Raw genomic sequence first — 16909 nt, 5'->3', positions numbered from 1 at the left:
ACTGTACTTTTTTTTTCTCTTCTTGAGCAAATTAACTATGGTGTTTTAAAGTTGTTTTCTTCTACTTCTCTATGTTTCTATGAACTGTTTGGTTTTTTTCTTCTGGATTTTCATTCACATGGTCATGTTGTTTTGTACAACTAGAAATTCTTCACTTAATGGCAGATACTATATATTTTTAGAAAGGATCTACATGATGTTATCTTCCAGCAAAGATAGATTATCTTTTCCTCTGATAGGTAAATTAGGGCAGCTTATTATTTTATCCTAATGACCGAGTTAATTGGAGGCTACATTGCAAATCTGATGAAAGTATGTATACCTCTGATAATTATGTTCTTCTGGTGCATTCAATAGAGCTTATCAACTATTATCCTTAGCAGTGAGATATTGGAATTTTTAAGCTTCAAACTGAGACCTTTAGCTAGACATTTCAAGACAGCATTGAGCGCTCAGTGGTAGAACACTTGTCTAGCATGAGTGAGGCCCTGGGCTCCATCTCCAGCACCACAGGGGGATAAAGTAAAGACAGGTTTGAGAATTTAGTAAATGTTTAGAACTGGAAATTAGCTACAAAATATTCAGTTTATCATTTTAGCTCTATACAATGTCCAAAAACTCTGATCTTTCTGATCCCATGAAAGGATACATGAATTTTCAGTGTCTAACTGTACCTGCAACTCCAGGCGGGGGAAAACCAAAAAACTTTTTGTAAATTAACCAGAAATTGACACCAGGATAAATTAAGAGGGAATTTTTTTTTTTTAAACGTAAGTTAATTATATCCACTAGGAGAAAGATCATGCCTAAAAGATAGCACTGCAAATAGCTTGTTTTTAGAAAAGAACAAGCATTAATTTGGAATGAAATAAAATTGATCAAACATAATTAATAAAAATGAGGAATAAACCTTCTTAACAACAGACTCAATAATAAATACAATGATGAAAATGTGGAAGATAATGATATATAATATCCAAGGCAACCAGCATTTACTGAATATTTACTATATGCTAGGTACTAGTAAAACATTTTATGTAAAGCAGAATTAATAAAGTACTATAACTAATTACAAGCTTCACATGAATGCTACCTATTGCTGTTACTACTATAATACTTATAGCATTTAATCTTTACAATTTTTTAAGGCTGAAAACCATGACCTATATTTTACCTGTGGAAAGAACATGCCCAAGAGAAACTGAGTAACTTGCCCAATGTCATAATGCTAGCAGAGTCATAGAGCAAAAAATTAAAACCTAATCTGCAAAGCCTAAAGTCTATTCTCTCAAACTGTGCCATCATGGTGAGATCTTGTAAAGGGAAAAAATAACCATATTTCTGTTTTTAAAGGATAAGATACAGGGCAAGATAGGTTTTCTTTCACTTACATAAAGGCTTTGCTCAACTGCTACAAAATATCTAGAAATAAAGAGCCTGCATGTATCATCATCTTTTATTGTAGTTATTTCCTCAGTTTTAATGTAAGTTTTTCTACTTGATAAAGAAAAATTAAAGATAAACACACTATCAATAATACCAGTTTCTTCCTAAAGGAATGCTATAAATAATGTATTTAAAATTACATACTAAGGAGAATACTGTGCTTACATTTGCTAGTTAGTGACAAAGACTAATGTTAATTTTAAAATCTGAAATATTTCTAAAAAGTAGTCCTAAAGCTGGGCCTGTTAGTGCTGCTTACTGTCTCAGCTACGTGGGAGGCTGAGGAAGACTGCTCCAGCCTAGAGCTCCAGGCCCACCTGGGCGATAGAGTAAGCAGCAAAACCCCAGCTCAAAAAAATAAAGTCAGAACTGTAACATTTAAGACAAGTTTCCTAAAATTATTTATAAAGACAAATTAGAGAATGTATCTTTTACATCTTACATAATTTCATACCTAAATACAACAAATACTTGATTGAAACTTATTTTGAATACTTCTGTAATGGACAGTAAGGTAATACATTCACAAAAACTTCAAGAATATATTGTATGACAATTCTATTCTAACCTCCACTATATATTATTTAGACAGACTATAAAAAACATGAATCAGAAAAAAAGTTTAAATGTAGAGTACCAAAACTATGAGTAAATTTTCAAGTATACATGATAGCTGCTAACAAAGTGCTTCCAAGAGTATTTTAGTATAGTTTAATTAATAAATAGGATATACTTAGCTGGAGGTATATGCCATTAACAAACTAAAGTTCTTAAAAACAATGTTCTTAAACAGGTAAATGTAACCTTACTCATACTCTAATTTGCTCAGCAAACCCCTCATGGCTAATACAAAAATGAAATATCCTTGAGAATTTTTAATTCATTCCAAAATAATAAGCTATAAAATAAGAATGGAATAAATAAATCTTGGCTAATATAGATTAGAGAATTAATATATTGTGATGTAGCCATTACTTCAAACTTTTGGAAAGTATGTACTTTAAAAATTATATATTAAAATTAGAAAAGAACATAAAAGTGCCTACCTCTAATTCTACATCAACTCGTACATACTGTCGAGTTTTTGGATGATTAAGGAGGTGCAAAATTGTAGTAATGAGGGCCTCATTTATTCGACTTAATTGGCAATCAATCACATTTTTCAAGATGGTGTTTAGTCCACCTCGAAGGGCCACCACCTCTGGATTCTGAAGTGCTAAAATAAAAGAAAAATGTTAATGCATTACATTGAGAATGATAATAAAAAGTAAGCTGAAATCTGTACTTTCAAACTTAATTTCCTTTTATATTCAAACAACTTTAACCATAAAGGAAAAGAGGATAAAAAAGATATCTAGTAAGAAAGAGTCACTAAATACACTTCCCCCTAAACCTAATTTTTAAAATGTCCCATTTCTTTTTTGCCTGGGCTGGCCTCAAACCGCCATCTTCCCTATCTTTGCTTCCCAAGTACCTGGGATGGATTACAGACATGAGCCACTGTGCCCAGGAGATTTTTATGGAGGAGATAATAGCTCTCTATCTGAAATCTTTTATGTAATTGTTAGTTTAAGATTTTGCTATAAATGCTTTATTTCATTGCATTATTTTTTATTAAAAAAACGCATGTGCATACACTGTTTAACAACTTTAATCTGAGAAATTCCTCTCCCATTCCAAAGATCAGGAATTTTCTTTGCATGTTGCACGCAGGAGCATGTGTGTTTTTTATGTTGTTTTGGAGTTGGATTTTTGTTTTGTTTTTTTTGAGACAAGGTCTTGCTATGCAGCCCAGGTTGGCCTCAAACTTGAAATTCTCTTGCCTCATTCTCTTAAGAGTTGGGATTACAGGTGTGTATCACCTTGCACAGTTTTCCTTTGATTTTTTACACTTAATGGTATACTAAAGTTTTCTATATATCAGGGTCCACAAATCTTGGTTAATCTTTAGTTTTTCTCTCTCTTAATAACCTATGTTAATAGTTTTAAAATGAAACAAAATCTTTCCTTTCTCTTCCTTTTATTGTTTTTCAAAATTGTTTTTACAGTTTGTTCTTTCCTATTTATTCATGCAAGTGAATTTGAGAATAGATTTGTCCTATTTTTTCTAAAATAAGGTATAATTATATAATCAAAATGTTTACAACCATGGGGAGCTGGTGGCTCATGTCTGTAACCCTAACTACTTGGGAGGCTGCAATCAAGAGGATGGAGTTCAAAGGCAGCCTGGGCAAATAGTTGGTGAGAACCTCCCATCTCCAAAATAACTAGAGTAAAATGAACTGGAGGCATGGTTCAGGCAGTAGAGCTCCTGACTTGCAAGCATGAAGACCTGAGTTTAAACCCCAGTTTCAACAAAATTTTTTTTAAAAAGTCTAATGTCTACAACCCTTACAACAATATCTATACCCTTGTAACCAATTCTGGGCTCAAGATATAAAACTTTAATTCTCCTAGAAAGTAGCACCTAACCACACACATAACTTACATAGATTTCTTATGTTTATCTTATGTTTGTTTCATCCAGTTTTCTACGTTGGAAATATTTTTCTATCCTATTTACTATCGTTGAAACACAATGTACCTATCGAATCTCTATTTTCACGATTCCACTATACTAAAATTACTTACTGTGTTTTTCACTTGATCCAGTTTATATATATGTATATATATATAAATATAGCAATCCTATCTTTTCCATTTATTATTTTACCTTACAAGTAACAGCTAAAAGTTTTAAACAATGCTAAGAGTTACAAGGCTGCAGCATTTATAGAGATCTACTATTAAGAACATACAGGTGATTCGAGATCTTAACATTCTTCTAGAATGTTAATAAAGTAGCCTAATTATTTTAATATGGGTATAGATATATATATATATCGCTGTGTGCAAGAATTAAATGTTCCCTTTTTTAAGCAAAACTAAATTGATTAGTCTTTTTGAAGGTAATTACTTCATCAATGTTTCAACTTCCTTTATGGTTTTATCTATCATGTTTTATACTTTTTAGTAAAGGGAAATTAGTAATTATCCTGAAAATCTATTTATTTCAGTAAGTTTCAAATATACATACATTGAAAAAAATCTTATAAATTAAAAAAACCTCTTCTTTCTTCCTTTATTAGTCTTTCGCTTTTCTGAACCTTGAGTTTTGCAAACACTTAAATGTGTATTTCATTGTTTTCTTCTTCCAACTAACATAGTTTAGGTTGCATAATCTAACTTATTCTCTAATTAGGGGGCTTGTTTTTGCTGTACTGGGTATTGAACTCAGGGCCTGGAGCTTGCTAGGCAAGCACTCTCCCACTTGAATCACACCTTTAGCCATTCTGCTTTCAGTTTGTTTTTCAGATAGGGTCTTGGCCCAAGCCCGATCTTCCTATTAACTTCGTTTCTCAAGTAACTGGGAACAACAGGAGTGTGCCACCACACCTGGTTTGTTTTTGAAGTGAAAAAAATCTCTTTAGCTTTCGTCCTCATTGGCCTCTTAACTGTGATCCTTCTGTCTCCACCTAGAATTGTTGGCCATACATTAGACCCCCAAACAAAACTTTCAATTTTATTCTTTTTATTTCCTACTTAACACAGAATTTAGGTTTTCTTTCGTCTTTTTTTAAGACTTCTTGAGTTACAATGATTCATTTACCCACTTACTTTTTGCTTAATTATAAAAGCATTTCTGATGAATGTTAACTGAGTATAATTTTCTAGGTATCCCATACATTGGCATATAGTAAAATTTTTATTTTCATCATTTCCTTAATCACATTTTTGAATTTGCCGCTAAACCGGCAGGTACTGTAGTTGGTATTTTTAAACCCTCAATGGCAGAGTTTGGTCCTTCTTTTCTTTCTTTAACTTAAACCTATGAATTGATTTATAATCTCAAAAGAGAATAAAATCTACAGCATTCGTATTTTAGGTAGTGGAAGACAATGTCATCTATCTCTTATTATTTAAATTTTCATTTCTGTGACAATAAGCAAGTCTGAACTTTTAAAACATATTAATTAGCCATGTATTTCTTTGAGGATTACTTACTTTTCCTATTGGTTTATATGCAGGAAGTCCTTTTATTTGTTGCACTTGTTTTACTTATTTGTTCTCTTTGTTCACTATAGTAAAATCTATAGCTACTGAAATCCCTGTGTCATTTCTTTGATGATTCAAAATTCATTTTATTCCCAATCATCAGATAAACATTCGCCAATGATTCTATCCTCACTTTTTGCCTCATTTAACTATTTGACCCTTTTTTGCATCTAGAATTTACTTTTTATGTATGGTTTATTATTTTTTAATCCATAGAAACATACGGAGTGACTGTTATTGGACAACCAGACTTTAGGAGATTTTACTAAAATTACTGATTGAGACATGTCCTCTGTAAGTTTCATGGTAAATAAAACTTGAGGATTTATTCAATTTTCACATCACTTTACAATTATATGTTTAATATCAAGTCCTCTACTTCCCTCTCAGAAATGTGCCTTTTTTATATTCTTGTAGTACCAGGAGCTAAAGAATTTGTGCATTAAAAGCATTAGGATATATTATATATTCTTTATAAAATACTATACTTTTATTACTTAATTTCTGACCTAGTTCACAGATAATGGCAATGCATGCTCGGACCATTCTGTCTCTTTCTTGAAGTCCATCATTTCCAACTGCAATTAATGAGTTGGTCACAGAACTAGGAAACAAGGAAGCATTCACAGTAATCATCTGTAGAGAAGAAGAATCAGAAAGAGAAGTTACTCACTTAACATGTATTTTCAATATTATTTTGCTCAGATTCAGACTGACACAGTTAGGACCACAGAATATTTATTAGATCCAAGTACCACTTTAACCTTATGCTTCATATGGATGTCTCAAAGGATTACCATAACTAATAATTGATATGGCAAATATGAATAATCATTACTATGGAAAAATATTTTTTACTTTTCTCTAGTAGTTCCAACAAGAGTTAACATTTCAGAGATTCTAAGTTGCCTTAGAATAGAAACTATCTCTTATACAGCTTTCTAGTCCCTAGTCAAAGTAAATCAGGAATGATGACGATTATCAACATATTACTATACTATAATGTCCTGATTCTTTCATCAGTTATAATCACCAAATCTACCTCATGGACATCTTCATCTCTACCTCTTCTTCCTCATCAAATGAATTGATTTGGGGCCTCAATTCTCTCTCTTTGCTATGACAGGTATCTAATGATCATCCTAATCTCTAGCTATACGCTCCACTATTAACTTGCTGTTATGCCAGAAGGGAGAATTAGTAACGCATAATCACTTTATAATTTTTCAAAACTGCTGATGGAAATGGTATGAAGGATCTCACTGGCGACACATAATTTATATACTGAAAATAGGAAGAAATATACAGCTTTGATTTGGAAAACAGGAAGAAAAAGTAAGTGGCTAATTATAATTTAATAAAGACTATTTTAAGTAACATATCCTTGGGGGTGGGAATAGGAAGAAGTGTTTTGCTTTATTTGCGTAAGGAGAAAATTAATCTGTCCTGGATTATTACTGGACTTGCAAGCTTCTTGAAAAAATAAAAACTTGTGCTCTGAAACAATTAGAGGATGCAATGTAAGTAAACAAAAAACATAGTTAAGGACTATAGAAGATCAAATGTAAGGTCTATATTAGAGAAATAGATGATTTATGTTGTTTTAGCAATATGAAGTGATACTACAAGGTACAATTAAAATTATAGAATATGATTTTATAATCATAAAATAAATATATTTCCAATTAATGCAGAAGCTAAAAAGTTTTCACATCTGTTTCTAGGTCACTATTTTCCATTAATGAAAAAGGGAGGGGAGAGACGTGGTGCTCTCCTCGGGCTCGGCCTAAGCCATGCCAGGTGAAGGACAGACATTCACTACAAATGAGACAGCTCTTCTCATTCTGCCAGCAGGCCTCTCTCTTCTCCAATCCACCTGTTGGTGGTATGCAGAAGGCAGGAGTGTGGTATCCAGTTCAACCTGGCTTCCCCATTTAAAAAAAAAAAAAGAAAGAAAAGAGAGGGGAGAAATAGCGGAATAAAGGGAAAGGAGTAGAAGAAACTGAGTAAAAAAAAATTCTAACCTCATATATTAACCTGTGTTTTAATACTGTTCAGTGTATTGCTATGCCCATGAAGAACATATGAGAATATTTCCCCACAAAGTAAAATGCATGAGATATATTCTAAAAAGAACTGGCTAAAAAGCCCAACAATTTGGCTTTGAGAGCTAAATATGCTGTTAAATAATAAACTATATTATCTTTACCAAATCAATCTTCTCTCTGTGCCTCAGTTTACTCATTCAGAAAATGAAGATGTATACAAGATGTTTTCTAGAATTTCAAGTACAGCATATAAAATTCTACTCTATGAATCTCATGTCTATTAAACAAATATGTAGGCTGTACCATTGAACAAGTACATAAAATTTAAATTTTTACAAATAAAATAGTTCTTCTTATTTTCCAGGGAAATATATGCAAAGAAACTCAAATTCATTGTGAAACAGAGAACGGTTTCCTCATAAATCAATGAATATTCAATAAGGGAAAGGCCATAAAACGTAGTCACTATTATAATCATTTCTGACAGAGGACACACACATTTAAAATAAAGATCAGAAGTAGGTAATAAATTTGTGGAACTGACACAAAGGAACTAAAGAAACACTGAGTTCTGTAAAGAGAACATGTGAAATTTTAGTTGAGACTGGAAGATGCAGATAATGAGGGATGATGTTATAATGACATGAAAGGAGCAGATGGAAACAAAATCTGAGGTACTGGTGGTCATCTGTCTGTACACATGGTAGCATAATAATATAGATCAGACAGAAATATCTGGTAGGACCAAAAATGAGCTCTGAATGCCAAGGTATGCATTAATACTCATTGGTCTACAAGAGGTTTACAAATCTGGAAATGGGATCTTGCTATAGCAATATCACTATTCTGTTGTATGCCAAGGGCATGTGACTCCACTAAAAGAAATCCTTATAGTCGTTAAAGAAAAACTGTAATTGCTCAAAAAACTTATAAATGAATAAAGAAATTATGTATTAATATGATGTTTTGTACTGACAGGATATTAAGTATAATTTGAAGTGAGGAAAAAAAAAAACAGTAGCAACAGGTGACCAGTGGGGAAATTATATAGAGAAATGAGTCACTTCTCTCTATAATTTTGCCTGGATGAAAATGGGAAAAGAAGCAAAAAAAAAAAAAAAAAAAAAAAAAATCAGAGAGGCACTGAAAGAAAAAAAAGTTTTCCAAATGAATGAGACGGGTGAAAGAGAAAGAAAATTAATCCTTGATTACTCAGAATAAATTATTCTAAAGCAGAAAACAAATCTTTAAAGTACATTATTACTTTTATAGAAAAATTTAAAACTTTTGGTATGCATACAAGAAAACCTCACTGACCAGGTAATTATAGTACTAAACATTGATTTCTACTACTTTAGTTTCCAAGGTGTTGTTGAAGAAAAGAAATGTGTACTTCAGATGCTAAAAGTACTGATAAAATTATAGTTTCTCTGACCTATAAAGGCCACCATTTATTCAGCTTTATTTTTAACTAACCAGGAAAAACCCCTATGCCACAACCATTCCTGAGCTCATGTACTACCAAGTCCAAGCAATTTTCCTGTTCTTGGATTCACAAATACCTGACATTTATTTTATTATGCTGCCTCTCAGAAGGCAACAGAATAAAACACTTTTGTTACAGTGCTATTAAATTGTTTTTAAGCATCTGTTTACTTTTACAAAGCTGTAAGTTAAACTTTAATATGCACAAAAAATTTTACAAAATTGAAAAAAAATTTACTAAATAATTCAAACAAGCTGAATTTAATTGAGTCTATTTGAAGTTGTCTTTCCTTTTGAAAACAATTTCTAGGGCAAAAATTTTAAAGAGTGGGCCAGAAAATTTTGAGGATCCCAAGGATATTTTCAGAGGTTATGCAAAATCAAAACTACTTTCTCAGCAGCTCAAACTCATTAGCTATCTTTTTTTACTTATTCTCTCACAAGTATATACTAAAGTTTTCTAGAGACTCCATTGCAGACAAGAGCACAACAGACTGAATGCAGAGGCAAGACATACATTATCAAGACACATCAAAGACATCTGTAGACATTTAAAATACTGGTACTCTTCTCAATAAGTTTATTTTTTGGAAAATAGTTATTTCTATAAAAATGCTATTTACATATACATTTAATGGGTTTGTTGTTCCCAAATCTATCACAAATGTCACTCTTAGTATCATTTTAAACTTCTTTTAAGACAACTGTTCCATTTACTTGTTCCTTACTATGGCCAACTGTAGGTACTATTACTAACCACAGGTAGTAGACAACTAGAAGAAAAAGGAAAAGGAGAGGACCCTAGGTAATATACTAACTTAATAGTTCACCATTCTGGAACATGCACTAAATTCAAAGGTACAGAAACAGAAAAAAACTTAAAAGCTTCAATTGTTAAATAATTTTAGAGACTTTTATATTAATAAACATGCACTGCAGGATTCTCATGAATGTTTAAGAGGGAATACTAATAGCTGTTTTAGGCCATGTCTGAACAAAATTTATTTCAGTTCACTCTATCTGTTGGCCATTAGGGCATCTATCACATTAAACAACAACAAGGATTCTGTGAAGGCCTTCAGGAGTTTTACAGATTGTCACTCACCTTTTTTCAGGAGTTTTATGGCATACAATGGTCTAAGTTCTTTATACCCAAATTCATCTTTTAAAACACAAGCTTGTAACTATTTGTGTCAGCTATTTTATAGAATTAGCTATAAGCATAAAATTAAGAGAAAGTCAGGATGAGGAGTATGCAACTCTTTTCTTTAATCACTTAACAAAGCAGTAATTACATTTACATGTCTGCTGAAAGAAGAAATATTCTTTACAATAAGCATTTTATAAGAACATTGTCTTAACTATCCCCAATCACATAGACTACACAAAATATTTATGCTTACCTCAAAGTTAAATAAATTTACTTAATTCATAAAACTTCAACAAAATAAAAATGTTTAATGAAAACTCTTTAAATCTAATGAAAATTTCACAATAATCTAATCTAAACATATAAATGTTTAACATGAAAACCATAAATTTGCCTTTACTCTCACACATAAGCATACCTTTCTGACTAATCGAAGTGCTTGTGTCCTCTCTACCTCGTTGCTCTGCTGTATGTCAATGCACCTAAATAATACACAAAACATTAATCATTAATAAAATCATATTAAGACATTTTATATAATAATGCTGCTAGATCACACGCATCTTCATGTCAACATAGTATATTAAAACTTTAGTACATGCTTTTCTAGTACCACCAAATATTTATTTAGTTAACCTACATTTCAAAAGTATTTCATTTAAAACTTCAGGAAAAAAAAAAAAAACAATGTAGTAGCATACCTACTGAGCAAAATATCAGCAATCTACTAGAAAAAAATTCACCTGATAAAATTAACAGCTATTTCATAAAAACTGTATAGGGAAATAGTTCAAACTTGCTTATGTTAAACTGTGATTCTAATCAATGTTTAAATTTTATGTATCATGACTTTCTTAAGCAACAGTCACAAAAATTCTATTTTACCAAAATAATTTGAATTCCAAATTCTCTTCAAAAATTAATGTCCCATCAAATATCACAGAGCTGACATGTCTTTGTAAAAATTTATTAAGCTATGTAGAAGTGGTTTATATGACAGCATAAGTTTTGAAAATTTAGATAGTTCAGTATATTTCATATGTAGACATTTTGTAATTCAAAAGCACTTTTGGGGGGCTGAGGGGCATGGCTCAAGTAGTACAGCACTTGCCTAGCAAGAACAAGGCCCTGAGTTCTAATTCCAGTACCACTTAAAAAAATTTTTTAGAAAAATGTTTTTTTTCTGTCTAAATGCAATTAATCTAAGACAATTCGAATAAGAAGTAAATGAGGGGTGGGGGTTGCTCAGTGACAGTGCCTTGCCTAACATGCACTGAGCCTAAGTTCCAGCCCCAGTGACACCAAAAAAGAAGGGGGTATGTGAAATGGACATAGAATTCCATGTCTGGTCATTACAGGAAGGCTTAGATCGAGAGAGAATAATGCCTAGAAAAAGAAACATAAGAAGCTCCACATTCAACCAGGCTTTTTCCCTGAAGGTGTTTATCTATCCCTAGCCTTAGGGACACAGAGTTCTGGGAGAAAGCAAGAGCCTGTCTGGACTAGAAAGACTGAGTGATTTAACTTTAGGGCAGCCAAAGTAGTTGGGAGACGAGGAGCTAAATCCCAAAGAGAAGAAAGTAGAAGGAAAACAAGCTAAAAATTCTCTCCAAGACATTTGCCAGATTTTGTGTTGTGTAAAAACAGGATTAGACTCCAAGAAAACAAGCAAAAAGCTACTCTGAAAAGCACAGGAATAGAGCAGAGATCTCAGTAGATGCTTAATACTCAAAGAAAGAAACTAGGGGTCATGGTTGGCCAAGATAAAGAGGTTCTGCTAAACATCTACATTTTAACTCTAGAGCCAAATAGCTACTTCCTAGGAGCGATGGCAAAGCAAAAACCAAGTTTAACAGAATCAGTGCAATAGGCCAATATTTCAGAATAAAACTTAACTCTCTTAAAAGGAAAACAATAATATGATCTACTGCCACAGATTTTTAAATACCAATATTTACATTTAATTTGTTGGTACATGGCATGGTTTCAAAGAAAGAAATAGGCAAAAGAAAGATCAAGAACCAAAAAAAAAGACAATAGAAATAGAACACAAATTGGCACTGTGAGAGGGGACTTCAAAATAACTATGTTGACATGAAGAAAATAAAACGAAAGATGTAGAAATAAAGCAAAGACCTGAAAATTTTAAATAATAAAATAATCATAAGGCAATAACCAAAAACAACAACAACAAAAAACCCTACAATAACTAAAAATCTAAGCCAGGCATGGTGACACATACCTATTATCCCAGCACCCAGGGTAGAGGCAGGAGGACTGCAAGTTTAAGGCCAATATGGGCTACACAGCAAGACCGTGTGTCAAAACCAAAAATTTATCATGAATGCATAAATCTTAAAAATAGTTCAAGACCTCTACAGAGAAAACTACATTAAGTTTGTTGACAGAAATCAAAGTTTCTAATAAGTTAAAGTTTAGAAGACTTAGTTAAGATGTCAATTTGTTCCAAATTAATCTAGAATTTCAATGTAATCCCTACTAAAATCTCAGCAAGTTATGTAGAAATGGATGGTTCTAAAATGTATATATAAATGCAGAGCCCAGAATAGCCAAGACAGTCTTCAAGAAGATGGAAGACTCATATTAACATGTATCAAGATGTATTAAAAAGCTGTAGCAATTAAAACTGAAAAACTGTTAAGAGAATAGACAAAGAGACCAACTAAAGAGAATAGAGAACACAAACACAAAAATATTCAGTGACCTGATTTATAACAAAGGTGATAATGTAGATATAAAATCAGAATCTTTTCAATAAATGGATATTTATGTAAAGATAAAAGTGACTTGACACCTACCTCATACCTTACACAACAATCAAATTTGACAAAATACAGTCAGATGGTTCACAGAAAGTATGAAGGAATAATACCTGTAGAAGAAAACACAGATCTCTTTCCAAGAGACCAAAAGCACTTTGGATTTCATTAAGAACTTTTCTTTGTCAAAGACCATTAAAAGAGTAAAACTGCAAGGCAAACTTGAAGAAAATATTTTCACTCTATATGCCTGAAAAGACTATGCCAGACAACCCCAAAAATTCCTACATAAAAAGAATAAAGTCAATTCAGTCTACAAATGAGCAAAATAAACAACAAGCAAATGAAAGGGACTTAACATCAAAGTCACCAAGGAAATACAAATTAAAAATCAAAATAAGAACCCACAAGAAAGACTAAAATTGATGACTAAAACCAACAAATGCTGATGTGGAGAGACCAGAATTCTCATACATTGCTCACAGTAGTATACATCAGCGCGATCACTTAAAAAATTATTTAGCAGTACCTATGGCTTTTAGTAAGGTTGAACAAATATACCTACATCCCAGCTATTCCAGTTCCATACAAATCTAAGAGAAATAAGTGTATATGTCCAGCAGCAAACTTGTACAAGAATACTCAGAACAGCTTTATTCAAAATAGATAAACACTGAAAACTACCCAGAAAATGAACAGAATAAAATATGGTCTAATTACAAAACAAAATACACAGCATTAAAAAGAAAAACAAAATACGTCAACATAAATGAATGCACAGATAATGAAGAAAGAAAAAGAGTAACTAGTGTTACTTGTTACCTCCAATATGATACCTTAGAGCAGGAAAAACTAGTCTACAATGAAAACATTAGAATAATGTTTACTACTGATTAAAGATATAATGGAGTATTACTGGCATTTTGAAAATGTTTTGTCTTCTTACTTGATTGTGTGTGTTTGTACAAATTACCAAGCTTTACGGTAAAAATCTATACACTTTATGGTAGGTATGCTAAAATTTGACACACAACTTTCAAAACATGTGAAGCATAAATAACTCTAGGAAAATTACCTAGCTATTAAATAGTCCACTTTCAATTTTAGCACCTTCTGCAGAATACTGGAATCTTGGATGAGATATCGAAGTGCTCGTAACCCTGCTGCTCTCACTTCTTTTGCTTCATTTAATAAAGCTAACCGCAAACTGTATGAAAACAAAAGTTCTGTTGTAAGTGTTTCAAATACACAGAAAATTATAGTACAGGTTAAGCATCCCTCAACCAGAATGTGTGGGATGACAAGTATTTCAGATTTCCAGAGTTTATTTATTTGGCATAGACTGTACCAAATGACCATCCCTCATCCGAAAATCCAAAACTCAAAACTTCTTTGATACTGAGATGACTCAGAGAGTTTCAGATTTTGGAGCATTTTAGATTAATATTTTCATGTTAAAGATGCTCAACCTGTATCAATTATTTCCTCATTCGAGGTATGAAAAACTTCTAGTCATGCAGGATTAATTTTATCCAACTGCAGTTTCTATGTGTAAAAAACCTTCACTGCAAACCATGAAATTTTACATAATGGTGATGTTGCTGTGATTCTGTGCCTCCTGCATACATTCTTAACAATCAAGCCAATGTTACTGAGTTTGATTCATCATCTGCAGTTTATTTTATATAAGCAATGGGAAAATAAATATGCCTTTTTTCCAGCTATACTCTTTATGATGACCTTACAATCTATTCCCTTGTATCTGCCTACCTACTTCGACTGCTCCCAAACAATCACTGGTTTAAACCAATAATAAAATACTTTATAATGACAGCAAGCACAGATCATCCTATCAATTCTAATTCCTTAGAGCACCAAAAAAGATGATCATGAAACTATTATGCTTAGTCAAGTTTGCCACTCCCTCTGAAGTAAGACTTAAAAGAGTTATAGATTCCTCTTATTCCTAGGAAGAAAATGAGAAACTGCAGTCTTCAAATTTCAGATTTAGCTTAGAAGTTTAAATTATAGAAGTCCAGGTATTTTTGAACATTAGCTTTGGTTCCTCATATTTTGTAATCAAAAAGTATCAACTAAGATTCATAAAACAGCAAAATAACTGAAGATCCTGAATCTTCCGAATATCCAAGCAACTGCTACTATAAAATCAAATATGAAGTGCTGTATTATCTTATTTCTAATTTAAAATTACTGAAGCTGGAATTACTAAAATCTGGAAGGGATGAGGGAGAGCTGAGCTACACTTACCAAATTATGATATCTTCATAGTTAAAACCCAGTTTTTCTTCACTATGGCCAATATCACAAAGAAGCTGTTAGAAAAACAAAATATGTATGTATACATGAATTGTGAACTTATATATTTATATACACCGTGTTTTATGCTAGAAAGTGAGACATTTGTTTTTAACAAAATTTTTAAAAATATATTTTACTATTAAAATATGCAGCTTTTATTTCCACCATTTTACTATTTGGGGCTTTTTTTTTTTTTGGCTTGGATTTGAACTCAGGGCTTTGTGCTTGCTAGGCAGGTGCTCTGCAGCTTGAGCCATACCTCCAGCCCCATCTCATTGTTTTTTTAATTTGTCCTACCAGTTTTAGATTTCTTTAACCCAACTTCCCTTTTTTGAATTAATCATTTTATTATTTTACTTTTTCTCTCAATAATTTTACTATTTTAAAAGCTACTCTTTTAGTGGTTTATCACAGTTTACAACATGCATTGTAAGAAATGATTTCTTGGTCTGTAGGTGTGGCTCAAGTAGAGCGCCTGCATAGCAAGCACAATGTACAATGTCCTGAGTTCAAACCCAAAAGAAAGAAAAAGAAGAAGAAAAAAGGCAGGCTCAGGTGGCACGTGCTGTCACCCCAGGTACAATAGAGGCTGAGATCAGGAGGATCACTGTTCTGGGTCAGCCTAGGCAAAAAGTTTGTGAGACCACCCCCCATCTCAACAACAACAAAAAAGCTGGATGTGGTGTGGCATGCATCTGTCATCCTAGCTATAGTGAGAAGCATAAAATAGGGAGGATCGTGGTCCAGGCCAGCCTAGGCAAAAAGCAATAACCTATTTCAAAAATAACCAGAGCAAAAATGGCTGGTGTGATAGCTTAATCAATAGAGTACCTACCTAGCAAGTACAAAGCCCTGAGGTTCAAACTCCAGTGACAAAATAGAAAAAAAAAAAAAAAAGAAATTATTTCTTTGCCATGTCTTTAAAATGCTACAATCTTACAGTATTTTCATTTCAATTACTCCCCTCACATTGAATTTAATTAGTTTTGTATTTATCTTTCAAGACATTACTGTTACTGGTGTTTTTCTTTTGGTGGTACTCGGGGCTGAACTCAGGGCCTAGCACCTTGCTTGGTAGAAGCTGTACCACTTTAGCTACCCACTAGCCCAACTGGTGCTTTTTAGCCAGTCAGTGTTTAGTCTATATCAACTTATATCTTCTCACACATTTATCCTTTCATTATTCCTCATTCCTTTCTTCATTGCAGTGGTTCCTTAAGGTAGCATTCTTCTTGATAGCTCAAAAATTCAGTTTATTGTTGTTATTGACATATTTTGCTGGTGTCTAATTTTAGCCCAAGTTGCTATTTATGATTCTTGAGTTCTGTTTGTCTGGAAATTATTTTTTAAAATTTTCATTTTTTAAAGGATGTTTTGATGGACTAGGATTTGAACTCAGGTCTAGACACTTGCAACGCAGGTACTCTACCACTTGATCCCTACCTTTGGTCTAGGTCAGCTGTTCTGGAAGTCATACCCTTTACCTCAGGCGTTTGTTTGTTTTTTTTTTTTAGGATTTTTTTTTCTTTATCTTTGGTTTTCAATAATCTTACTATAATTCATTCAGCGGTGGTTTCCTTTGTATC

At 32.5% G+C, this 16909-nt stretch overlaps 1 protein-coding gene across 8 annotated transcripts in view; it reads right to left on the bottom strand.

Moving 5' to 3' along the window:
- Positions 1-16909, bottom strand: part of Rictor (RPTOR independent companion of MTOR complex 2) — a 109684-nt gene that overhangs the window by 50146 nt on the left and 42629 nt on the right. For 7 of the 8 annotated variants that reach the window (XM_074077564.1, XM_020166643.2, XM_074077563.1 and 4 more), the window contains 5 exons: positions 15273-15337; positions 14080-14211; positions 10643-10706; positions 6051-6177; positions 2493-2662 (listed from right to left, as the gene is read on the bottom strand). In XM_074077564.1, coding sequence (XP_073933665.1) covers positions 2493-2662; positions 6051-6177; positions 10643-10706; positions 14080-14211; positions 15273-15337 — 558 coding nt within the window. The remainder of the gene's footprint in view (positions 1-2492; positions 2663-6050; positions 6178-10642; positions 10707-14079; positions 14212-15272; positions 15338-16909) is intronic. The other variant, XM_074077571.1, reaches the window with a different exon arrangement.

The sequence above is a fragment of the Castor canadensis genome, chromosome 6 (genome assembly GCF_047511655.1).
Source record: "Castor canadensis chromosome 6, mCasCan1.hap1v2, whole genome shotgun sequence".
Lineage (NCBI taxonomy): Eukaryota > Metazoa > Chordata > Mammalia > Rodentia > Castoridae > Castor > Castor canadensis.
Note: the sequence above shows the minus strand (reverse complement) of the source record. Positions and strands in the feature narration are given on the sequence as shown.